We start from the raw sequence: 26,558 nt of genomic DNA on the forward strand, positions 1-26,558 counted from the left end.
TGGGGCCAGAAAACACGACTCTCAAAGTTTTACATATGTACGAAATGGCCCAGGTGCGGCATATTGCAGACAGGGTACCTAAATGCAAAACTTGGGTATATTTATGTGATGTAGAAAAGGAAGCAGCAACTGACAAACTATAAATATGGTACAAGCAAACGGTGTATATTATAATGGACACAACTACCAGGGAGTTCTCTTTCGCAGACGCACAGTTGAACCCCACAATAACCAAATCATTGGGGCAACAGAAAAGTTTTGCCATCGCGAGAATTTTGTTCTCACAAAATAATACGGTTCAAATAGAATAGAGAAGCGGTGAGATAAACAAAAATTTATGGCCTAAGCTGAATTACCTCGTTTTGTCTGCCGTTTCCACCTACTGTACGCACAGATATTCTACTGCAAAGCAGCGAGTTCTAATAAAAGACATCTTCGTTGTGTGTTCACGGAACCTTTCTTCTGAGAAACTAAAGAATTTTCTTTTTAATGGGTTGTATTGTGTTACCTGTTTATAAAATTTTTTGCTGTGATTGTTATAATTTTTCTTTTTCATTTTCTATGGCGCTCGACTGCCGGCCCGAAGGTCGCGGGATCGAATCCCTGTCGCGTCGGCTGCACTTTCCATGGCGGCGAAAATGTTTGAGGCCCTTGTACTTAGATTTAGGTGCACGTTAAAGAACCCCAGGTGGTCAAAATTTCCGGAGCCCTCCATTACGGCGTCTCTCATCATATCGTGGTTTTGAGACGTTAATACCCACATATTATTATTATTATTATTATTATTATTATTATTATTATTATTATTATTATTATTATTACCTTTTTCATTTTCATGTTAATTTCGCCGTATACACCACGCATCATACCACATAACCATTTTTGTTGAAGGTACGCGATAACGTACAACTTTTATCGCTTTTAGGTACACCATGTGACAAGCGCTGTCAGACAACAAGCCTATATGTATACCCGTTTTCTTTGAATAAAATACAGTTGTTAGTAGGTCTTCGTCCGCGTCACTTATTGTGTTTGTCTCGTTGGCGCCTTATTGCTTCAATCATTGTGTGTTCCTAGGAACGCCCTCAACGTCCCAAAAGCCCCCAATTCTGAGGCAGCATGCACCACGGCAGTCCCTTCTACGTCGCTTTGAGGCTGCCGGAAAACACCGCTAAAATATGCACCAGACTCATTCCTAGAACGGCAACGAAACTTTGCGTGAGCGATTCCACAGCCTTCATGCGAACAGCAAGCCGCCGTGTCGCTAGCTTGAACGCCGATGGGGCTACACTGTGCGGCTGTAATGTGGCCGCGCATGTGGAAAACGCAACGGTGATATTTCGCAAGCAGATTGGAGCGTTATGTAGTCTCAAGCAGCCTTCTTTTTCTTTGTAGAAAACGCGCGATAGAAACCCGGATGAGCGGCGGCCAATGTCGCACGACGTCACATGTGACCGTGCTGAACACTCTGAATAAATTGTTCTCGTTACTTAGCTGCGGAGCTTGAAGAAGTGTATAATTACAGCAAATGTGTAATGCGCTATGGCTGGGCGGTTTAAGGGCGCACCCATAATAAAACGCTCCAGCATAATCCTTATCATCAGCAACAGGATCAACAAAGCGTGCGTTTACGGGCACGCTTTGTTGATCACATTACCCTACGGACGCGTAGCAGGCACCTTGGAAGCACAGATGTTTCTTTCCTCGCGGAGCTTTGACGTGTCCACTGAGAAGCGAAGCCTGGCAAGCAAATGCGAAGACGATTGTAACAGGACCTGATTGAGCCATTGCACGCTGCAATTGAAGACGAAGATGAAGTCTACTGAAGGCTTTACTGCCGTTAAGTGAAACCGTCTTAATGAGGAGCCTGGTTTTCTGCCCATCATACGTTGCTCACACCATGTACAAACTCTTACAATTCTCTTCAACCCGCAACTTTCACATTTTTGGCGCTGTTTCCTTTGTCTATGCACCTTCGTTTCGCTTTCAGTATTTGGATTAAAGCAATCCCATTCAGTATTTATGTGTCAAAAAAGAAAGATTGTTGATCCCTCGGTCGTACGAATCGATACAAATTGAAAGTGAACCGTGTCGTCAAAGAAGTTGTCTCTTTATTGTACACCGATATACAAGAGCTTGCGAAATCTAATTGGTGTTTAGCAGCTATAGCACCATTTCACGTGGATGCACCCACGTTGACGCCTAGTGGCACTTTTTCAGCCTGCGACTAACGTCCATAATCCTGATTAAACTTTTGGGATGGCAGAAGTAGTTCCCAAACACCTGGACACTGCATGTGGTGAATCCGGCCTGCAGATGACATCGTCCAGCATGTTACTCGCGAAGGAGACCGAGGAGTAATGGCGGAAGGGGCCGTTTATTAGGTCACGACGGTGAGCGCAAGAACGGCCAACAGGTTGAAGATCTCAGCGTCGTCGCCTTCTCCCTAGCAGCAGCTCCGGGCGGTCAGCACGTTCACTCGCCTTCGCATTCCTCGCAGATATGTGCAACATTCCTCTCGTCGCAGAGGAAGCCCGCCGGGCGAGTTCATCGATTCAAATTGGTGTGAAGAACTTCGCGCGAGCGACATGGACAGTTTCGGCTTTAGCAGATCTTTTACCACTCGTCGCGAGGTGACGTATTGTGTGTGTGATTTCTGTGAGTGTTGAGAACTGTAAACAAACGGTCAGTCGTATGTGGCCAAGAACTTTTGGCACAACCCTCGTCTCCATACCGGAGTCCATAGCCCTACTAAGTTACCGGGACGATAAATTACAGGAAAGTGACAAGCGTCGTAGCGTGATTTCGATTTCTCTTGGAATACCAGTGCGTAAACGAGCAATACGACGCGCCACTTCTGCAAGACAGGTGGTTTCGGCGACATTGATGCTTTCGCGCGTAGAGAAAGGCAAAACTGTGTCAAGTGTCTGCCGCGGCGGACGTGCATAGAGCAAGGAGAAAGGGCTATAGCCGATAGTGTCGCGCTTAGCGGTCTTGAACACGTACGTTATGAATGGTAGTACGTTATCCCAGTTCTTGTCGTCGGATGAGACATACATAGAGAGAATGTTTACAATTATGCGGATGGCGCGCTCCGCAAGCGCATATGTCTGTGGATGGTATGGTGACGAGTGGCGGAAGTGCGACTCGCACAATAGCAGCTCCTCTACGATGTCCTCCATTAATTTTCCTCCACGGTCACTGATGATCACGTGAGGTGGGTCATGCCGGAGGATAACGTGTTGCAGCAGAAATACTGAGACGTCGCTTGCAGTAGCGGAGGGCACAGCCGCCGTCTGGCAGAGGCGTGTTTGATAGTCGACGCATACAATTACCCAGCGGTTGCCTTTAGGTTATCTTGGAAAAGGGCCCACGAGGTCGATGGCAACTTGATGAAAATGTGTGCTTGGAGATGGCATCGGCTGCAGGAGACCAGCTGGAGCCGTAGATGGGCGTTTGTGGCGCTGACACTGCATGCAGCTGGTTACATACCCCTCAACAGAATGTCGCATTCCAGGCCAATAAAAACGTTCGTTAGTACGGTAGAGCGTCCAGGCAGAACCAAGACGTCCAGCTGTAAGATTGTCGTGCATAGCACTTGGACTTGCTCGCTGGCCGAAGGCTCTCCGGCATCACCAGGAGGAAAGGTGCGCCACTGCTAGAAAAGTTCCTACACAGGAGTCCATCACGTACACAGAAATGACGTGCTGTAGAAGCTGTGAAGTGCGATGCTAATTTATAGTCTTCTTACTGTTCAACATCGAAAGTGTCGAGATCTGGAAATTTCAGCAACACAGACGTTACAAGTTCGTCGAAATCATTGGCGCCACAGTCTGTAGTTTTGAGTGGCATACGTGAAACGCAGTCCGCGTCGGCGTGTCGTCGACCGTTCTTATAAGAGATGGTGAAGCTATATTTTTGGAGCCGAAGTGCCCATCGTGATAGACGGCCACAAGAGTCATGAAAGCTGACCAGCCAACACAATGAGTGGTGATCGGTGACGACCGTGGGGGTGCCTCCATACAGGTAAGACCGAAACCGCTGAATAGTAAATACTCCAGTGAGGCATTGTTGTTCTGCGTCAGTGTAATTCTGCTGCAGGAGTCGTGGTGGTACGTGACCAACTACTAACTACTAATGGCCGAAATTGTTGCCCCCGTGTGCGCCAAAGCCAACACGGGCACATCGTCAACAAAAACACGCACTTTTGTCTTGAGCATTAACACAGGAGGAATTTCTGGCAGTAACAAATCTCCAGCTACGTGACCTCCATCGGCTGCGCTTGCCACGTTTTTCGGTGACAAAGGAGAGGCGGTGCGGCGCAGCGGTGAGGTTCAGCGAGTAGCACGAGGATGTTGTGGAGGCATCAAACTCCTGTCAGATATCGTGGAGTTATTCTGGAAGATGCGTCGCCAATAATTGTCACCAGGCAGTAGGTCTGCTGTTCGCGGGATGTCCCGAGGCCGTTTGGAATGTCGTGTGAATTCCGGTGGTTGCCCATACCGGGGGGCTACGCGACGATAGAAAAACCGTGAGATACGTCCTGCGACACCGCAGGAGTTGCAGACTGGGAGAGGTCGAAACCTTGGTTGTTCTTCGAAGAAGCGAGCATCATCTCTTCTGTAGTGCGTCGGTTCATCCCGTATATCATAGCAATAGATCGGGCGTTGCGAAGAAGGCGGACGCTGAGCGCGCCGGTCATAAGTGGGAGCTGGTCCTTGACGGTGGCGCAGCGCTGTACACCACAGCCGCTGTACTAGCCATCGGATGCCAAGGAAACACAAGGGGCGGTGCATTCATAGCCTCACGTCGCACATATACCGTACGGTTGTCGACTGTTGAACATGGCAGCGCCTCATAGCGGCAAAGTTCTTCGCAGACAATCTCTGTCGGATAGTCGAAGACGGGTCGAGGCAAGGGCTCGTGTCTGCGCTGACATTTGCCGTAACCTTTGTCAGCCGGCCAAACTTTCAACCACTCCTGCGCATTTTCAGCTGTTCAAAAGTTCGGCAAGACCGAATGACATCTGACACAGAGCTTAGGCTCTCTTTTTCGATAAGAAAGCTACAGACACCTTTGGCTATACCCTACAGCAAATGTCCGAAGTTGTCTTCCTCTAACATTTGACCATTGACCACATTGCACAACTTTAGCACATCTTCAACATACGTGCTGTATGTCTCACTTGGCACCTGCGCGAGTTGCGACACTGTCTGTTCAGCACGCTTCATTTTGACGCCTGAGTCACCGAAACACGCCTTTAGTTCTGCGAAACGTTCCTACGTCGTCAGCGTGTCTTCATGGTTCTCGCACAACACGAGCGCAGTGCCGGTAAGGCAGAAGATCACATGGGTGAGCTGAGCCGTGGCATCGAAGCCGTTGGACTTCCCCGTTCGCCTTTACTGGACGAGCCACGCGTCGACGTCTCCCAACTTTCCTCGAAAGGGCAGTGCAACTCCACAGTACTTGAGTAGACCGCAAGGTACAGCCCTGGAGCGTCTCCTTCGTCGGGCATGTCGGAGACGGTTGCGACAGATAGCGAGAGGATGGCACGTCGACGGCTTCGACGAAGCTGTAGCGGTGGTGGTTCCGTCCTAGCAAGCGGGTTCCCAGCACCTCCACCACTATGTTATGGGCGAAGGACACCGAGACGTTCCGGCTGAAGGGGCCGTCAGGTCCAGAATGTGAGCGCAGCAGCAGCCAACAGGTTGAAGGGCTCAGCGTCGTCGTCTTATCTCTGGCCAAGGTGGACGAGTGGGCGAGTTGGTGATTCATGATCGACGTAAGTATTAGCCCCGAGAACGAACACTGGCGGCGCGGCAGTCGCGGCGACGTGACGTCACGGCAAGGACTCGCTGGCTGGCTCCGCGGCCGAGGATCGCCTTTTCCTGCGCCCGCCGCGTACCCGCTCTTTCGCGATGCGGTGGTGATTACTGCTCATTCTTGCGATGCGAATCTCCCGAGGTAGAAGGTGGAATTTTATTTATTTTATTTATTTGATTTCTATACATACAAGCACAAGGGCACAGAGAAAAGAGGGAGAGAGCAAGCTGGCAACTGCCACCAGAAGGGGCACAACGCCTGCCTGATTTTTCGGGAGGAGGTTTACACAAGTAGAATTACAAATGAAATTAGGACGTTTTCAATTCACAAATTACATTTTATCCTACAAGTTATGTCTGCCTTTGCATGTTATCTAGGTGATTTGACAGAACTGCGCTTTCTGCTACAGGAGACTTCAGATGAATTTGTCTATCGCAAAGAATCACTTAATAAATCCGGCGCATTAAACAAAATAATACTGCCACGCACACAATGGTTTCCCAAATGCTGAGATGTTAGTATACCTGGATTATGTAAACAATTCTTCTCAACACTCGTCTGGGGTTATGTGATCGTATACCCTGATTTGCACGAACTGCTGGTCCGATCAACCGCCGCGTCACAAGCGGCAATGTTAAATTCACGTGGGAGCACTGTTGATAGCAGTCGCCTGCAAAACAAGCGCCTGAAAGTCGAAATGTACGTTCTGAACTGCTGTTTCGATGGCGCTCTCAGCGATGTGGCCCACGTATTAATTAAACGCCCTTCGCCTCACTGCGTCAATTAATGGTCTCGCACGTCATGTCCACATAAAGGTTGATGATGCGCAGTGGTATATCAATTGCAAGGAAAATTAATTTACGAGCTGGCTATCTAAACTAGTACTTATACAAGTGTAACAGCGCCGTTGCTACGATGCTGCATGAAGACACAATCTGACAGCAATAAGGAGTTTCCGCAATTAACCTCAACTTGTTTATCTTGTGAAATGAACCCCGGAAATTATTGCGAGAAAAACGTTAAATTAAACAAAACAAAGAGTGAGCGAATACACAAGAAAAACAAACACAACAACTAAGGCGGTATTCTCGGGCGAGCGCTTTTGAGACATTTTGCGAAACTCAATACTGCATGCGCTTTCGTAATCGTGCGCGGGGCTTGGCACACCGGCAAGAACGCTGTCCGCAAGTCGTGGATGCATCCGATGCAAATAACACTTGTGGAGGCGAAGCCATCACAATTTTTAAAGGAATCGCCCGTGAACGACGCAACCTGATAATAAGAATAAGGTGTCTTGCGTGTCAAGACCACGACATGATTGTGCGGCACGCTGCAGGTTAATTTTCACCGCCTCGAATTCTTTAACGTGCACCTGTATCCATGCAGAGGAATGTTGCTTTTCACACCCGTCGGAATGCGGCTGCTGTAGTCGGGAATCAGACCCATCCCCGAGGTTAGCAGCGCGACAAAACAACGAACCTGATCACCCCTGTCAAAGTGTGATCGACGTAGCGCGGGCACCGTTGGCGACTGAGAAGAAAAAAATGCATAACTTTTTGTCGTTTTTCTAAGAACATTATCGATGCTGCTTTCGTCATTCATCTGAAACTTGAGACAGGCAAAAAGCAAACTTAAACAGCGGAACAGCGCACGAAGCAAGCGCATGACATGCCGGCGCGTCACGGCGGGCGTCGAAGAGTCCGTGCCGTGACGTCATCCACGCCTCCCACTAGGCGGCGCCACCCCAAGTTCTCGGGGCTAATACTGAGCGGTAGTAACACGGACGACCAGAAGACACAAGGACAAGCGCAGACTATCAACTGAAGGTTTATTTTTCAACTTTCAAAGTTTTTATCAACTGAAGGTTTATATGTGGCTTCTGAAAAAATAAACCTTCAGTTGATAGTCTGCGCTTGTCCTTGTGTCTATAAATCATCATAATTTTAGGTGCACTTGCGAGGAACCCACTACGCTATATTTCCTAAAGCCGTGGGTCTGTACATGCATGTCTTTCGTGGTACATGACCGCCTAGTTTTATGAAGTGCACTTGCGAGTCTTACGAGTTGTGAGTTCTATGAAGTGCACTTGCGAGTTTACGTCTTTCTTAATGATGTAATGGGCGAACTTTCACGGGAGAGTTACGGTTTTACCGATGATCTCCCCTCTCGAGCTTCGCCCCACTCATCATCATTCATTCCGTGAATATGGCGTGATTTTTTTCTTCTTGTTGTTGTCTAGTCAAACACGTGGTTTTGGCTCGTGTTTCATTTTATTAGTTATGGTTGAAACATGTTTTCAGTTAGGTTTTGAGTCATGTTTTGAAATAGAAAGAAAACGTCACTAATTTTTCCCACGATCAATTTTTTGCCATTTTACACTAGCAGAAATGGTTGCTACATTTTGGGTACAAGCTACCGAGGCGCACCGATAGGCATCCGCCCCGAAGTATTTTTCTTACACCGTGGTATCCGCTGCCATCATCGGACCGACGGGCGCGCAGCGTTGTTATTTTATGTGGTCAATCGCGTCTCGCAAGTGTTCTCACCTAAAGAGCATCAGTAGTGCACCATGAGCGTGACAAAACACGGACAATAGCTCTACACGCCACTGAACCAGTTCGGTAACACCGCTTGTTTAGACTATAGACGAAAAAGAAAGGAAAAAGACCTCGTTGCGCTCAGTCCCTCGAGGCCCCTAGGTCGCAGTGTTCCAACGCCACCATGGCCGGCGCATGTACTATAGCCGAATATTATCGGGACACGAACTGCGTCCAGATAATATTCGGCTGTACATCATGCCGTACATGACATGCATGTCATGATCTGCACATCACGATCTGTCAATTACGTTCGTCATACACTCTAGTCACGCCATACGCAAGAACACGATGACAGTGGCATGTAAATCATGCCGTTTATGACATGCATGTCATGATTTTAATGTTATGACCTGACATTCGTGTTCTCCATGGTGATTTCCTGCTATACCAAGTTAGATATACACCCCATTAAAGAAACGGTCCCAAGAGCATAAAGTCGTTGGCGACTTTGTGCGATAGATAGATAGATAGATAGATAGATAGATAGATAGATAGATAGATAGATAGATAGATAGATAGATAGATAGATAGATAGATAGATAGATAGATAGATAGATAGATAGATAGATAGATAGATAGATAGATAGATAGATAGATAGATAGTAAATGCATCGCAGTTAAAATTCTTGATAGTTTGCCAATAAATGCTTCGCAGTTAAAAGAAGGCGGGAAAACACCCCGGGCTACCTTTCTGAGCCCATCCCCACGCATCCATGTGCGAAGAATGCGCTTTGCGCATTCTTCGCACATGAGTCGGCAACAAAAGGTGGAGCTCTCTCGGACTCACTCAACAAATATATTTTCCACTTAGGACTCACACCAACTTAGACGCACCAATATTTTCCTTAACTGAACTCACTCGGACTCAAACTCACTAAAATTTTCTTCAACCGGACTGACTCAGATTCGAGCTCATCAAAATATTACTCACCCGAACTCAATCAGACTCAGGCTTACGGCTCGATCTAACTCTGAGTGAGTCGGAGTGAGTCGACTCACAGGTGAGTTTGCCGAGCTATGCCCTGAGGTGGTGATGTTCACCACACAAACTGTTGTAGGAACCTATCATGCTTATCACCACATCTGTTTAGCCGAGTGTGCGCAATGCATGAGGGCACTGTCTCGCTGCGTAGCACACTGAAGACACGTATGTTGATTGATAACACGTTAGAAGAAAAGGTACATATGTTTCAGAGGATTGGTTGAATGAAAAATTACCGCAGTATTCAGTAACTGCAGGTAACGTCACCAGCGAACACTGTTGACTCATAATGCATGTAGCGGATAGCACAAGTGCGGAAGTACTTTTTCAAGATTTCTCCATGTGCAAAAACATCTGCACTGATAGTCACATACCTCGTTTCGCCTGCATCCTTGAACAGCTCTTCATAGTTGGAGTTTTCAAGGCAGAGTCGCGCCTTCTGGAGTTCATACCGAATCCCTGCGGCATCGGTTATGCCCTTGGCAATATTAATTCCTGTGTGAGGATCTGCAAGAATGTATGACAATGCGCGATCACATACGTTCATTGTGGAACAATTTCTAATCAGCCTTTTTTTCACTTCTCGCAACACAATTTACGCGTAATGTTTCGGCGCCACCATTGCGACAACAGTTATGCAGACTATGTTTTATTTGTTGGCGTTAAAAAGCTCATTTCGCAGAAATTCAGGTGTCGGCGCAGGCGTCGTTAGTTGTGAACTAAAAACCAGCATTGTCTGTTTTATTTTATATTTATAGTTTTATTTTATATTTTTATTTTATATTTATAGGTTTTATTTTTATATTATATTATTTTTATTTTTTTTTTCTTTCTTTTTTCATACCTCACAATAAAGAAAGCTTCGCTTCAGCGTGGCAGCGGGTGTTCTGCCACAGAACCATGACCATGCGCAAAAGTGCTTTTGAAGAAAACACTATATGAATGGGGTGTAGTACGTGGAGTATTGTTAACAGATCTAAGAACTGGGGAACGCTTAAGCTTCGCCTATAAGAGTTGAACACGATTAAGATATCCAACCCCATCCTCATCGCGTTCTGTTTCGGTTGTCATTATATCCACTCGCCCAACCAGCACCCTCTCCACACGACATACCTATAGTAAATGGTAAAAAGGTTTCCGCCCTATTCAGCAGCACTTGTATGAACACAGTGCAGCCACTACGTGTGTGCACGAGAATGCGGCCAGTAATGTGTTTTCTTTTGTAAAAGGTGGTATGCTTTAAACCAGCAGCTATTACGCGCGTGATACTTTTCAAAGATGCGATAAAACCCCTACATGTTTGTAAGGAAATATGCTCAGTAATGTGTGTTTTTTAATGGGTTGCCGGCTTTAAACCACCAATTCTTTATCTAATTCCCATAGTGTGACGTCCGATGGCAATGTACGCTTGTACCACGTTTAAGTGCGATATTATATCTCCCACTCTGACGCCTGCACACAGAGCGCGTATATTTGTAAATCATGAAAATGCAGTTCCAAGGACTGACGCTGGGAACTGCACAAACTTCCACACCACTCTGTGGTAGAGTGGTGTGGAAGTTTGGTCGAATTCGTGAAGCATGGTTACCAAATGGGGGGCGAAGCACGAAACGGACGAAGTAGACGACGGCAGAGAAATGACAGGAGTGACAAGCAGTTAGAGCACCTGCTTGCCACGCCGAAGGCTCAGGTTCGATTACACCTCAACTCCGAATCGTGTGCTGCGCCATGGCGGACCCTGAAGCGTAACGCCGCTCGGCCACCTAGAGCGGCCTGAGGGCCCATCGTATTCCTATTCCTTGTCACACAAACAGGGACAACACAATTATCTTACAAGACAACAAACCTGCAATCCGCCGTCAATCACTGCATGAACAGTATTGCGATTTAAAATTCATGCATAGTAAGCAGGGCTAAACCCTAGCCAACCACTAAGGAACACATTCTTTTTCTACCTCGATAAAGCGGGCCATGCTTCGGCTGTCCAGGCACGCCAGAAGAGCACAGCATAGCCTTGTATAGTATAGTGTAGCGAGGGGCGGAAAAGGGAAGTGAGCACGACGAGGAGAGATGTGATGGTAAGGAGGATGGAAAGGAGGAGGGGAGGAAGTAAAGAGTAGCAGAGAAAGAATACGATAGAGAGAAATAGAAAGAAATTACCGCAGAAAGAAACAGATAGAAACAGAGAAAACATTAACAAAATAGAGAGAAAGAAGTAGGGACTGAGAGAAAAAATAGAAAGAAGATGCAGGCGCCATGTCTTCTAGCGACCAAATGCCGCCCCGCCTAGCAAAGCCGTGCATGCGCAGTTGCTAAGCCACGCCGAACGACGGAGACGTTGCGCGCAGCCTCCGCTCGATAGTGCGTAGCCTAGCTGCGCCCGATATTGTTCAGTTAATCAATGGGCGTTTTAAAAAGTGCGTACTTTCGAGAAGGAAGCCGCGCATTTAGAAGCTGAAAACGTCGATCGACGGGTAGCACGAGTAGCGAAGGGCCAGTACGTCGCTTTGCCAAGCTTTGCGCGACTTAATGCAAACTGTCTGCATTTTTTATTGCCATAGAAATTATATGGGCTCCCTCGGCGGATTTAGCCGTCACCGTCATGTCCCGGATATATATATATATATATATATATATATATATATATATATATATATATATATATATATATATATATATATATAAGACACAAAGAAAAACAATGCAAAAGAAAAAAACTCCGAACCACACGGCCGCGTATTCGAACCAGCGACCGATCGCGCCACAGCGCCCTGTGTTAGACAACTCAACCACGCGCCATGCATGTGCAGGCGAAATAATGGCGAGCTATTTATATAAACCATTTACCGCTGGTGGTACGCAGATCTCGGAGGAGCTTGAGCGCGCTTTCTATGGCGCCACGCTCCTGTATTTTCTTTCCATTTGAAAAATGCACTTGAGACGCGCGCGACAAAGTGGCCCCTTTCTTCACCCAGCCGTGATGTGGAGAAAAAAAATGAACGCAGGGCACCCCTTTCGTCAGAAGGCCCCGTGTGGCAGGCCATAGACGCAGAGGGGTCACTCCACGCGCCGCAGTTTAAAATACAAATGCTCACCATCGCCCCGTAATGGGAACCCTGAATAGTATGCGAAGCAGCCATGAGTCGACTCAGATTTCTGTAAATATTTAATTTTCATCAATGTTCCTGGTCCTTCTTGCCACGCCCACTTCTGCTGCTGCAGCCCGACGCAACGTCCCCCCTCCTCGCCCACGTCAAGAGGCCGCGGCGCCGCAGCAGTTTCGCCGCCAGGCACCGCCGCCACCACCACCGACGCCATACCGCCTGCCGACAGGACAACGCTGTGCCCCCCACCCCCCCCCCCGAAAGACCGACGTTTGGCGTGCCCCTGACAACCGCCCGCTCTGCTACCACTGCGGGGAGGCCGGCCACACGTACCGCCGCTGCCAGTACCGACAGATGGGGCTACGCGGATTCGCCGTCAACGCGCCGCGCCCATAGCCAGGCGAACGGCCTCGCGACATCGACGACTACCTCACCGGAACACAGTGGCAAGGACGACGACCTTCCCGCTCGCCGTCGCCCGGCCGCTACATGTCACCGCAGCGCCGGCAGTACACTGGCCCAAACCGGGGCCGGTCGCCTAGCCCGTATCCGGAAAACTAAGGGCAGCAACCGATGGAGGTGCGGTTGCTGTACGACGAACTACCGAAGATCCTCCGCCCACGACGACGACGTCGCGACGAAACCTTCAGAACACTACGCAAACCAGACAGACCCCTGACGACGAAATCTTGCGGACTGAAGAAGACCCGACGACGCAACATGGAAGCAGCGGAACAAACCGACGCAGCCGTGACCCGACGCCAAGACCCAACCGCAACGCAAGACGACGAACTAGCGACCTCGACGTTCTCATCGACGGCCACAACGTCACCGCTCTCGTCGATACTGGAGCCGACTATTGCGTCATCAGTGGACCCTTCGCCACGAAGTTGAAGGAAGTTAAGACTGCTTGGGAAGGCCCCGAAATCCGCACCGCTGGAGGCCATCTAATAACGCCGTCTGGAGTCTGCACAGCAAGAGTCACAATCAATAATCGCACGTATCCTGCGAGTTTCGTAATCTTGCAACACTGCTCCAGGGACGTCATACTTGGCATGGACTTCTTAAACCATCACGGCGCCGTCATCGACTTAAGAACCAAATCGATAACCCTATAAACGACACCGCCGGATACGAGTCCATGTCAACATGCCCTGAACGTGCTCGAGGATCAAGTTACCATCCCGGCTCGCTCCAGCGTCATAATTTCCGTCAGCACAGAAAAAGCTGAAGACATCGAAGGTGTCATCCAGAGCGATCAGCGTTTGCTGCTAGACCGTGACATTTGCGTCGCAAGGGGCATTGCTCGGTTGCATGAAGGAAAAGGAAGTGTGATGCTAACGAACTTCAGCCAGGAATACAGACACCTGAGCAGGGGCACGACGATTGCATACATCGAAGAAATCTTGGCCGTCGGCGATGCGTTTGCCTTTTCAAATTCTGACGAAACTACGACGACGATCCCTGAGCCACCCTTCGACGTAAACCCAAGTCTTCCCGCTCGCCAACAGCAACAGCTTCGACGCCTTCTGCAGGAATACAGGGACTGTTTCTCGTCGTCATCGCGGGTCCGGCAAACGCCCCTTGCTAAGCACCGCATCATAACAGAAGAAAATGCTCGACCACTCCGTCAGAGTCCCTACCGGGGTTCGACGCGGGAACGGGAGGCCGTTAAGAAACAAGTCGATGAAATGCTACGCGACGACATCATCCAGCCGTCCAACAGCCCGTGGGCGTCTCCCGTGGTGTTAGTGAAGAAGAAAGATGGGACCCTACGTTTCTGCGTCGATTATCGTCGCCTGAACAAAATCACAAAGAAGGACGTGTACCCTCTCCCACGGATAGACGACACCCTGGATCGACTCCACAACGCGAATTACTTTTCGTCGATGGACCTCAAGACCGGCTACTGGCAAATTGAAGTCGACCAGAGACCGAGAAACGACCGCTTTTATAACACCGGACGGCCTGTTCGAGTTCAAGTTCATGCCCTTCGGTCTTTGCTCGGCACCTGCGACTTTCCAACGAGTCATGGATACTGTATTAGCTGGCTTGTTTACTTGCCTTGTTTACTTGGACGACGTCGTTGTGTATTTCTCGAACTTCGACGAACACCTCCATCGACTTCAATCCGTACAAGCAATCAAGAACTCCGGGCTCACCCTGAAGCCAGAAAAGTCCCGCTTCGCGTACGAGGAGTTCTTGTTTTTGGGTCACGTGATCAGCAAGACTGGAGTGCTCCCAGACCCGCAGAAAACAGCTGCCATCGCCGATTTCCCGCCACCCACCGACGAAAAGGCCGTGCGCCGATTTCTCGGCTTGTGCGCCTATTACAGACGCTTTGTCAAAGACTTTTCACGGATCGCCGAACCACTAACGCAGCTCACGAAGACCGACGTCGAATTCAGGTGGCAAACAGCGCAAGTCGAAGCATTTCATGAACTGAAACGACGCCTGCAAACACCTCCGATACTTGCGCATTTCGACGAATACGCCGATACGGAGATTCACACCGATGCAAGCAGCATAGGACTCGGCGCCGTCCTTGTGCAGCGGACGGGCGGACTGGAAAGGGTTATCAGTTATGCTAGCCGGTCGCTGTCTAAAGTAGAGGTCAACTATTCCACAACAGAAAAGGAGTACCTCGCCATCATCTGGGCTACGTCAAAGTTTCGCCCCTACCTCTACGGCAGGCCCTTCAATGTTGTGAGCGACCATCACGCCTTGTGTTGGCTAGCTAACTTGAAGGACCCTTCAGGTCACCTCGCACGGTGGAGCCTAAGACTTCAAGAATTTGACATTACTGTCGTGTACAAGTCCGGAAGGAAACACTCCGACGCCGACTGCTTGGCTCGTGCCCCCGTCGACCCACCAACGCCCGACGACCAGGATGATGACAGCTTCTTGGGAGCGATAAGTACCGAAGACTTCGCCGAACGACAGCGAGCCGACCCGGAACTGAAGGGTCTAGTGGAATATCTGGAGGGCAGAACCATCGTTGTCCCAAAGGTATTCAGGCGAGCATTGGCATCATTTTCCTTGAAAAACAACGTCCTCGTAAAGAAGAACTTCTCTCCGGCCCGAGCCAGCTACCTTACCGTTGTACCTTCGGGACTGCGACGAGAAATTCTGCACGCCCTGCACGACGACCCAACGGCTGGACACCTCGGACTTTCCCGAACGCTCGCACGAGTACAGGAAAAGTACTACTGGCCGCGCCTTGCCGCCGACGTCACTCGCTACGTAAGGACGTGCCGAGACTGTCAGCGACGGAAGACACCGCCCACAAGACCAGCAGGCTTCCTTCAGCCGATCGAGCCTCCTCGGCGACCATTCCAGCAGATCGGGATGGCCCTCCTGGGGCCGTTCCCAACGTCGACTTGCCGAAATAAATGGATCGTCGTGGCTACCGACTACCTCACCCGCTACGCCGAAACAAAAGCCCTGCCCTAAGGCAGTGCCGCTGAGGTAGCCAAGTTCTTCGTTGAGAGCATCGTCCTTCGACACGGCGCCCCAGAGGTTCTCATCACCGACAGAGGTACGGCGTTTACGGCTGACCTAACTCAGGCGATCTTGGAATACAGCAACACAAGCCACCGCCGCACCACCGCTTACCACCCACAGACCAACGGCCTCACCGAGCGTTTAAATAAGACCATCGCCGACATGCTGGCCATGTACGTCGACGTCGAACACAAGACGTGGGACGCCATCCTTCCGTACGTGACCTTCGCGTACAACACGGCCGTACAGGAAACGACGCAGATGATGCCATACAAGTTGGTCTACGGACGGAGCCCGGCAACGACGCTCGACGCCAGGTTACCAAACGTGACCGACGAGGAAAACATCGACGTGACCACCTACCTACAGCGCGCCGAAGAAGCACGACAGCTCGCCCGCCTACGGATAAAGAACCAGCAGACGACTGACAGCCGCCGCTACAACCTTCGACGACGCCACATGGAATACCAACCCGGTGACCGTGTATGGGTATGGACGCCAATACGCCGACGAGGACTTCGTGAGAAGCTTCTTCGACGATACTTCGGACCGTACAGGGTACTTCGACGCCTTGGCGCACTCGACTACGAGGTTGTCCCTGACGGCATTACGAACTCTCAGCGGCGCCGTGCGCGGCCTGAAGTCGTCCATGTCGTGCGCCTTAAGCCGTTTTTTGCGCGTTAGCGAACCTGGGAACTCTATTTTTCCCTTTGTTATTGCAATTTATTTGTGTATGCAATTGTTTTTTCTCTTCTATGTTCTTTCACAAGCATCGGGACGATGCTTTTTTTTCAGAGGGGGGCAATGCCACGCCCACTTCTTGTCTTGTTTTGATGTATTCGGGATTGACCGGCAGGGACGGTTATCAACGCTCGACGCTGTCCGCGATGTAGTGTTCTAGAAGCGTCGCGATTGTAGTAGATCGTTTTGTTAAGATTGCGCCCCGCACGCGAATGTTCCAGCTTTGTCTAGAGATAACACCGCCACCAGCGATATTGCTGGAACGTTCGATAGCGCCTGTATAAAAACCGACGCGCTTGACCGCTTGTCAGTTGATCGACGGTCGACGCTCTGTTCGGCGCTATCAGTTTATTGCTGTAAACTGGAGTTTCATTTTCCCGGCCACAAGTTCGGCCTAATAAAGAGTTTCATCTCGGACGTGCTGACTGCTGCCTTCGTCGACGTCACGACCACGTGACATTCTATTCGAGGTTCCCCTGATGTTGTTACTCGTCATATATGACTTTAAGCTTAGGGGAACGTTTGCCCTTGAGTGTAACGGCCTTGTAGTCCGTAAAGTATAAAGTTAATGGCTCTTGATGCAAAGGTTGTAGCTTGAAGTTTGAGAATGCGATGTCAACGCGCCCGTTTCGCTTCGGCTTCGCAAGCCCACCACTTCAGGTCGGCTAGGGCACTGTCTAAGCCGACGCGACGTCGGGGGGACAGGCCTCGTTGACAAGTTGCTTCGCATCTAAGGGTACCTTGCATGATTTATGGCGTAGTGGGTACCTTGCATGAATGACGATGATTTGTGGCGCACGTCCATATGTCAGGCAAACATCGCTTTCTAACACCATGCGCGAGCTCTCCTCTCGTGCCAACAGTTCGTTCTCTTCTTTCTTCCATACATCTAGTGGCACGCGGGGCACTGGTTACGCCATATCCGCGAATTGAATGATAATTGAGGAGCTGGCTCGGAGATAATCGGGTTTTGCCTGCGTTATTAGCATCATGAACGCTCTCGAAAAACAAGAGGAAGAAGACTTCTCTTTCGCGCGAGTGTGCGCATGCTACAGTTGGCTACGCTATAGGGAACCTAAGCTCAAGTTTGCGGCGCGACGACAGAGCCGCGCTGCGGCTCTGTTTTGGTTTTGCGTCTTTGGCAGTCGCGACAGGTTCTGACATAGTGTTGCACACAGCTTAGCAACTTCGGCCAGTAATATTTAGTGCGGATGCGTGCTAATGTTCTGCTCACTCCTAAGTGTCCCGCTGACGGATCGTCGCGGCAAGCCTCCAAGATCTCAGGTCGTAAAAGCGCAGGGACGACGAACAGGAATGCCGCTGTAGTGTTTTCAAAATTCCTTTTATAAAGGACCTTATTGCAGAGGATGAACACCGACAAGCCGCGGGCAAAATCTCCTGGAACATCGACAGACTGTCCCTGCAGGTACTTGATTAATTGTAGTAGTTACGGGTCAGATTGCTGATGTGCCATCTGCGATGTTGTCACAGCCCCCAAGAGTGGTAAATCCTGTCCGTCGTCGGCGGACGTAGAGGCAGCGGGTTCAATCGAAGCGCGTGACAAGCAATCAGCATTACTGTGGCTGTCACGGACTTATATATGACTGGGATATCGTATTCTTGTAATCGTATCGCCCATCTTGCAAGCCATTCACACGAATCCTTGACATTGGCCAGCGAGCATAGTGAGTGATGGTCACTTATAGCTGGCAAATGTCTGCCGTATAAATATTGTCACGTGGTCGTGACGTCAACGAACACAGCAGTCAGCACTTCCGAGACTAAGCTGTTTATTTGGCCGAATTTGTGGCCGGGAAACTGAAAGTCAAACTACAGCAATACACTGATAGCTGCGGACAGAGCGTCGACCGTCGATCAACTGACAAGCGGTCAACGCGTCGGCTTTTATACAGGCGCTATCGAACTTTCCTGCAATGTCGCTGGTTGCGGCGTTATCTCTCGACAAAGCTGGAACATTCGCGTGCGGGCCGCAATCTTAACAAAACGATCTACTACAATGGCGAAGCTTCTCGAACACTGTTTCGTGGACAGCCTCGAGCGTTGATAACCGTCCCCGCCGGTCAAACTCGAGTACATGAAAACAAGGCATGAATTGAGCGTGGCATTGCCCCCCTCTGAAAAAGCATCGTGCCGATGCTTGTGAAAGAACAAAGAAGAGAAAAAAAACAAGTGCATACATAAATATATTACAATAACAAAGGAAAAAGAGTCCCCAGGTTCGCTAACGCGCAAAAAACGGCTTAAGGCGCACGACATGGACGACTTCAGGTCGTGCGCGGCGTCGCTAGGAGATGGTAATGCCGTCCGGGATGACCTCGTAGTCAACAGCGCCGAGACGTCGAAGCACCTTGTATGGCCCGAAGTATCGCCGAAGGAGTTTTTCGCTAAGCCCACGTCGGCGTATCGGCGTCCAAACCCAAACATTGTCGCCGGGATGGTATTCCACGAACCGTCGTCGAAGATTGTAGCGACGGCTGTCGGTGTACTGCAGGGCCTTGATGCGCAGGCAGGCGAGCTGTCGAGCCTCTTCGGCAGGTTGCAAGTAAGCGGCGGCGTCGAGGTTTTCTTCGTCGGTGACGTTCGGTAGCATGGCGTCGAGCGTCGTCGCCGGGCTCCTTCCGTAGACCAACTTGTTCGGCGTCATCTGCGTTGTTTCTTGGACGGCCGTGTTATAAGCGAAGGTCACGTACGGAAGAACGGCGTCCCACGTATTGTGCTCAACGTCGACGTACATGGCCAGCATGTCGGCGATGGTCTTATTTAGACGTTCGGTGAGGCCATTTGTCTGCGGGTTGTAGGCGGTGGTGCGGCGGTGGCTCGTCTCGCTGTGTTTGAAGATCGCCTGAGTTAGGTCCACAGTAAAGGCGGTACATCTGTCTGTGATGAGGACATCTGGGGCGCCATGACGCAAGACGATGTTCTCCACGAAGAACTTGGCTACCTCGGCGGCACTGCCTTTGGGCAAGGCCTTTGTCTCGGCGTAGCGGCTGAGGTGGTCAGTTGCTACGACGATCCACTCTGTTGCCGAAAGTCGATGTCGGGAACGGCCCCAGTAGGTCCATGCCGACTTGCTGGAACGGCCGGTGAGCTGGTTCTATTGGCTGCAGAAGTCCCGCTGGCCTAGTCGGTGGTGTCTTCCGTCGCTGGCAATCTCGGCAAGTCTTAACGTAGTGGGCGACGTCGGCAGCAAGGCGTGGCCAGTAGTATTTTTTCTGTATTCTGGCGAGCATGCGGGGAACACCGAGGTGTCCAGCCGTCGGGACGTCGTGTAGGGCCTGGAGGACTTCTGGTCGCAATGATGAGGGCACGACGAGAAGGCAGTCGGTTCGAAGTGGCGAGAAGTTCTTCAGGAGAACGCCGTTCCGTAAGAAAAACGACGGTAGTTCTCGCTTGAATACCTCCGGAACAACGGCGGTCTTGCACTCGAGGTACTCCATAAGGCCCCCAAGTTCCGCGTCGGCTCGTTGCCTTTCGGCGAAGTCGTCGGCACTTACAGTTCCGAGGAAGCAGTCATCGTCGTCTTGCGGCGGCGCGTCGATGGGGGCACGAGATAGGCAGTCGGCGTCAAAGTGTTTTAGTCCGGACTTGTACACGACGGTAATGTCGAATTCTTGAAGTCCTAGGCTCCACCGTGCGAGGCGACCTGGAGTCTCTTTCAAGTTAGCTACCCAACACAAGGCGTGGTGGTCACTCACAACTTTGAAGGGCAGGCCGTAGAGGTAGGGGCGAAACTTCGATGTAGCCCAGATGATGGCCACGCAGTCCTTTTCTCTTGTGGAATAGTTGATTTCTTTCTTTGATAGCGACCGGCTAGCATAACTGACGACCCTTTCTAATCCGTCGGTATTCTGCACAAGGACGGCACCGAGTCCTACGCTGCTTGCGTCGGTGTGGATTTCCGTATCGGCGTATTCGTCGAAATGCGCAAGTATCGGCAGCGTCTGCAGGCGTCGTTTCAATTCTTCAAATGCTTGAACTTGCGACGTTTCCCACCTGAATTCGACGTCGGCCTTTGTGAGTTGCGTCAGTGGCTCGGCGATCCGTGAAAATTCCTTGACGAAACGCCTGTAATAGGCGCACAAGCCGAGAAAATGGCGTACGGCCTTCTTGTCCGTGGGCGGCGGGAAGGCAGCGATGGCAGCTGTTTTCCGCGAGTCCGGGCGAACACCATCCTTGCTGATCACGTGACCCAAGAACAAGAGCTCCTCGTACGCGAAGCGGCACTTTTCAGGCTTCAAGGTGAGTCCGGAGGTCTTGATTGCTTCAAGTACAACTTCAAGGCGCCGAAGGTGTTCGCGAAGTTTGAGGAAAACACGACGAAGTCGTCCAAGTACACGAGGCACGTCTGCCACTTTAAGCCGGCCAGTACAGTATTAAGCCGGCCAGAACACTTTAAGCCGGCCAGTACAGTAAAGTCGCAGGTGCGGAGCAAAGAACAAAGGCCATGACCTTGAACTCGAACAGGCCGTCTGGGTTTATAAAGGCAGTCTTTTCTCGGTCTCTCTCGTCGACTTCTATTTGCCAGTAACTGGTCTTGAGGTCCATCGACGAAAGTTACTTTGCGTTGTGTAATCGATCCAGGGTGTCGTCTATCCGGGGAAGGGGGTACACGTCCTTCTTCGTGACTTTGTTCAGGCGACGATAATCGATGCAAAAACGTAGAGTCCCATCCTTCTTCTTTACTAGCACCACCGGGGATTCCCACGGACTCTTCGACGGTTGGATGATGTCGTCGCGTAGCATTTCGTCGACCTGTTTCTTCACGGCCTCGCGTTCTCGCGTCGAAACTCTGGACGGGCTCTGACGGAGTCGTCTGGCACTTTCCTCTGTTAAGATGCGATGTTTTGCCACGGGGGTCTGCCGAATTCTTGACGACGACGAAAAACAGTCCTTGTATTGCAAGAGCAGGGTTTTGAGCTGTTCTTGTTTGTGCTTCTGAAGGCTGGGATTGACGTCGAAAGCCGGCGCTTTTTCCTCGGAGTAGTCTCCGGAGAATCGGTGAGGCCGGAAGCATTGCTGGCTTCTACGATTTCTTCGATGTAGGCGACCGTCGTGCCTTTGCTCACGTGCTTGTACTCGTTGCTGAAATTTGTGAGCATAACTGTTGTTTTCCCTAGCCGCAGCTCGGCTACTCCTCTTGCGATGCAAATTTTGCGGTTAATCAAGTGGCGCTGGTCGCCTTCAACGACGCCTTCCAGGTCTGCTGATTACTGAGTACCGACGGAAATGATGACGCTGGAGCGAGGGGGAATGGTGACCTGGCCTTCCAGCACATTCAGGGCATGTTTTCTTGGCGGAGTGTGCGGCGGTAGGGCCTTTTCCGTGGACAGTCTTATCGACTTGCACCTTAGGTCGATGACTGCAGCGTGAAGGCCTAAGAAGTCCATACCAAGGATGACATCTCTCGAGCAACGGTGCAGCACTATGAAGTTCGCGGGATAAATCCGGTTGTTAATGGTGAGTCTCGCTGTGCAGATTCCCTCCGGCGTTACGAGGTGACCTCCAGCTGTCCGGATTTCGGGGCCTTCCCAGGCAGTCCTAACTTTCTTCAGGTTCATGGTGAACGCTCCACTGATGACAGAATAGTCGAGCTCCGGTGTCGACGAGGGCTGTGACGCTGTGGCCGTCGATAAGAACGTCGAGGTCGCTAGTTCGTCGTCTTGCGTTGCAGTTAGGTCGTGGCGTCGGGTGACGGCTACGTCGGTTTGTTCCACTGCTTCCACGTTGCGTCGTCAGGTCTACTTCGGTCCACGAGGTTTCGTCGTCAGGGCTCTGTCTGGTTCGCGTCGTGTCCTGAAGGATCCGTCGTTGCGTCGTCGTCGGCGGCGGAGGATCTTCGGTATTTCGTCGTACAGCAACCGCACCTACATCGGTTTCTGCCCTTGATTTTCCGGATGCGGGCTAGGTGACCGGCCCCGCGTTGGGCCAGTGTATCGTTGGCATTGGGGAGAGGCGTAGCGGCCCTGGCGACGGCGATCAAGGTCGGGGCGCCCCTGCCAGATAGTCGGCGATAGTCACGTGGTCGTTCACCCTGCTGTGGACGCGGCGCGTCGATGGCGAACCCGCGCAGTCCTATCTGTCGGTAATGGCAGCGGCGGTAGGTGTGGCCGGCTTCTCCGCAGTGGTAGCAGAGTGGACGATGTTCGGGGGCACGCCAAACGTCGGTCTTCCTCGGCGTGTATCGCTGGCCGGCTGGCGGGCGATATGACGTCGGTGGTGGCGGCGTTATCTCTCAACAAAGCTCGAACATTCGCGTGCGGCGCAATCTCAACAAAACGATCTACTACAATCGCGAAGCTTCTCGAACACTGTTTCGCGGACAGCGTCGAGCGTTGATAACCGCTCCTGCCGGTCAAACTCGAATACATCAAAACAAGACAAGAAGTGGGCGTGGCAATATGGTTGAAACTTGGCGATAGCCCGTATCACAGCGAGGCATTCTTTTTCCGTCGCTGAGTAGTTCACCTCAGCTTTCGAAAGTGCGACTGGTGTAGGCAATGATTCGTTCTTCTCCATTTTGCCAGTGAATAAGTACGGCACGAAGACCTGCATTACTTGCACCTGTGTGAATGTCTATTTCCGCTTCTTTGTCAAAATGCGCAAGACCAGGATGGCTTTGAAGGCAATACCGTAGTTATTTGGAGGCATCCTCCAGTTCAGTAAGCCAAACGAAGGGCACATCTTTTGTCAGCCGAAAGCGTTTAGCGATTTGCGAAAAATTTTTGGCCAATCGTCTGTAATAGGCGCAGAAACATAAAATCACCTCACGGCCTTTTTATCCGTTGGCTTTGGAAATTTTGCGACTGGCCTCAATCTTTCCAGGGTCTGGGCGGACGTCTTCCGCACTCATGACGTGGCCGAAAAAAATGAGTTCACGGAAGCCAGAATGGCATTTCTCAGGTTTTATCGTCAAATCTGCTGACTCGATAGCGGTGAGCACAGCCCGCAGCCTTTCCACATGTCGCTCGAAGGTAGCAAAGAAGATTACGACGTCGTCCAGATAAACCAGACAAGACTGCCATTTTAGACCGGACAGCACTGTGTCGATCATTCGCTGGAAGGTGGCGGGTGCTGAACAAAGGCCAAAGGGAAGAACCTTAAACTCGTATAAACCGTCCGGTATCAGAAACACCGTATTTTCGTGATCTTTTTCGTCAAGTTTGATCTGCCAGTATCCGCTTTTAAGGTCCAGCGAGGAAAAATACTTCGCATATTATAGCCTATCCAGAGTGTCTGAATCCTTGGAAGAGGATAAACATCCCTTTTAGTGACGGCGTTTAGTTTCCGGTAATCAATGCAGAAACGCAAAGTCTGATCCTTTTTCTTCACAAGGACAACAGGTAAAGCCCAGGGACTTGCTGACGGCTTAAAGACGTCATCCCGGAGCATTTCTTGAACCTGACTTCCTATAGTCTCTATTTCTTTAGGTGAAACACGGTAGGGTTGCTGGTATATAGGCCTCACGGACTAATCGACAATGATGCGATGTTTGGCGATAGGTGTACGACGGACTTTGGATGACATCGAGAAGCATGCGGCGAATTCTCTCTTAGACGTCTCTCCATTCCTTCCTTTTGATGAGGTAGTAGTACTGGTGCGATGTCTATAGCTGCCCGGACAGAGTTAACGTCTTGTAAATCAGATGTCGTGGCTTCAGAAGTGCTCAGCCCCGTAACCTGGACGAAATCATTCAGACTGGCGATGACGGTTCCCTTTGCGATGTGTTGTATCTCATTTGCAAAGTTTGTAAGCAAAACGTTGGTACATCCGCTGCGCAGCTCAACGAGGCCTCGTGCCATGCAGATACCTTTTTGAAGCATCAGGTCGGTGTTGCTGTCAGCAAATCCTTCGAAGTCACTGAACACTCTGTTGGTTACTGCGACAGATATGCTCGATCTCAGTGGTATCATGACGTCGTCATCGGCAATACAGAGGTCACAAACGTCTTCTTCAGTGTCTAAATTTGGAATAGCGTGCCTCGTTGAGAATGAGACGCAAGATTATCACGAGTTGATTACAGTGCGTTTAGCTTGCAAGATGTCCATGCCGATAATCAAGTCTCTTGAGCATTCGGGCAGCACAATAAGGCTAGCTACGTATGTGAAGCCCAGTAATTCTTGCGGTGCATATTCCCGTCGGGTCGATGAGGTGCCCTCCTGCTGTGCGAACTTGTGATCCCTTCCAAGGCATCAGCACTTTCTTCAGTATTTTCGAAAGTTCATTACTCATTACTGAATTATCTGCGCCTGTATCTTCGAGCCAATGACTTCGTAGCCATCAATAAACACGCGTAAATCTAAAGCAACATCGCTACCACGGCACCGGTTTCCGAGTCTGTCGTTGTCGTTCAGCGTCAGCGATGGTGGTTGTGCGTCAGCGTCGACAGCGGCCTTGCTTCCACAGGTCGCTGACTAGTTTTCCCGACGCGGGCTTGGTGAACGGCGCCTTGGAGAGCTAGCTGAAAGGCGGCGGCTCGGCGACCGATACCTCCCCGTCGTCGTTGCTTGGGGTTGATGTTGCTGAAAGCCACGTGAGCTTCGACGACTCCAGAGGTATTCCTCGATTTCGAAGAGGCGCTCACCGTTTCGTGGTCGAGGTACGTTTACAGGGAAACCACGAAGTTCTGCCTGGCGATATTGGCACATGCGGTAGATGTGTCCAGCCTCCCCAAAGTGGTAACAAAGGGGTACCCTATCGGGAGTGCGCCAGATATCGCTCTTTCTGAGTCTCCTCTGTGTGCATAGATACATCGGGTGCTGTATCGGAGTAGTGGCTGCGACGTCTACACGTCCGGGAGTTCCTTGCAGTAGGGCATCAGCATAGGACACACTGGGCTGCTGACGCTTTAGTGGCGCTTCTGTATGTGCGTTTGTCTGAGGTTCCTGGACCACCTGTCGAACCTCCTCGCGTATCACGTCGGCCAGTCATGAAAGCATTGGAGCGCTCTGGCCAAGTCGCTGTTTATGTAGCTCTTCTCGTCCTACAGACCATACCAGCTCGCGCAACATCTCCATGCTGTTTCCTAAGGCTGCTGGCATTGTGTCCAAAGAAGTGATGTTCATCTCTCGGTTATACATTCTTGCTCGCTGTTGTAGCGTTCTTTCCATTGCAGCCGCCTCAGAGCAAAACTCAGTGACGGTGCGCGGCGGGCTGCGAACAAGTCCGGCAAACAGTTCGTGTGTTGCCCCTCGCATTAAATGACACAGCTTCTTGTCCTCGCTCATGTTTAGGTCCGCTCGGTTGAAGAGATGATACATGTCCTCCACATATATGGCCACGCTCTCGTTGTTGCGCTGGCTTCTTGCTTGGAGAGCAGCTTCGGCTCTTTCTCTGCGATCTATACTCGGGTAAGTGGTGAGCAGCTCCCATCGGTAGTCATCCCATGACGGCATGGCAGATTCGTGGTTTTCAAACCACGTTCGTGCATTATCCTCCAAAGCGAAGTAAACGCGTCCCTGTCTGCGATCTGCTTCCCATCTGTTAGCTTTCGCAACGCGCTAAAATTGTTCTAGCCAATCATCCGCGTCTTCGTTGGTGTCGCCGTGAAAAGGCTGCGGCGTCAATGGGGGATTCAATACGACGTTAGCTGGTGTGAGCTGAGCTGTCATGTCGGTAGCGCCGCCGTTCACAGCCGCTAAGGGTCTAAGAGAATCCGACAAACGTGAAAACTCAGGAGCTTCACCACGTACGCGTCGACTGCAGCGCTGATGAGCAGGCGTCAGATCTCTGGGTTGATGTTAAAAAAACCCACTTTAATGAACTACAGTGAGCTGGACGAACTTG

The 26,558-nt window shown here is 50.7% G+C and overlaps 1 protein-coding gene across 1 annotated transcript in view; it reads left to right on the forward strand.

The window, feature by feature from the left end:
* The first annotated feature begins 5,626 nt into the window (after positions 1-5,626).
* The window catches only part of LOC125759487 (uncharacterized), a 60,405-nt gene continuing 39,473 nt past the window's right edge, over positions 5,627-26,558 (forward strand). The window contains exon 1 of the mRNA XM_049418335.1: positions 5,627-5,754. Within this exon, the coding sequence (XP_049274292.1) occupies positions 5,627-5,754 (128 nt within the window). The remainder of the gene's footprint in view (positions 5,755-26,558) is intronic.

The sequence above is a fragment of the Rhipicephalus sanguineus genome, chromosome 8 (genome assembly GCF_013339695.2).
Source record: "Rhipicephalus sanguineus isolate Rsan-2018 chromosome 8, BIME_Rsan_1.4, whole genome shotgun sequence".
Taxonomy (NCBI): Eukaryota; Metazoa; Arthropoda; class Arachnida; order Ixodida; family Ixodidae; genus Rhipicephalus; species Rhipicephalus sanguineus.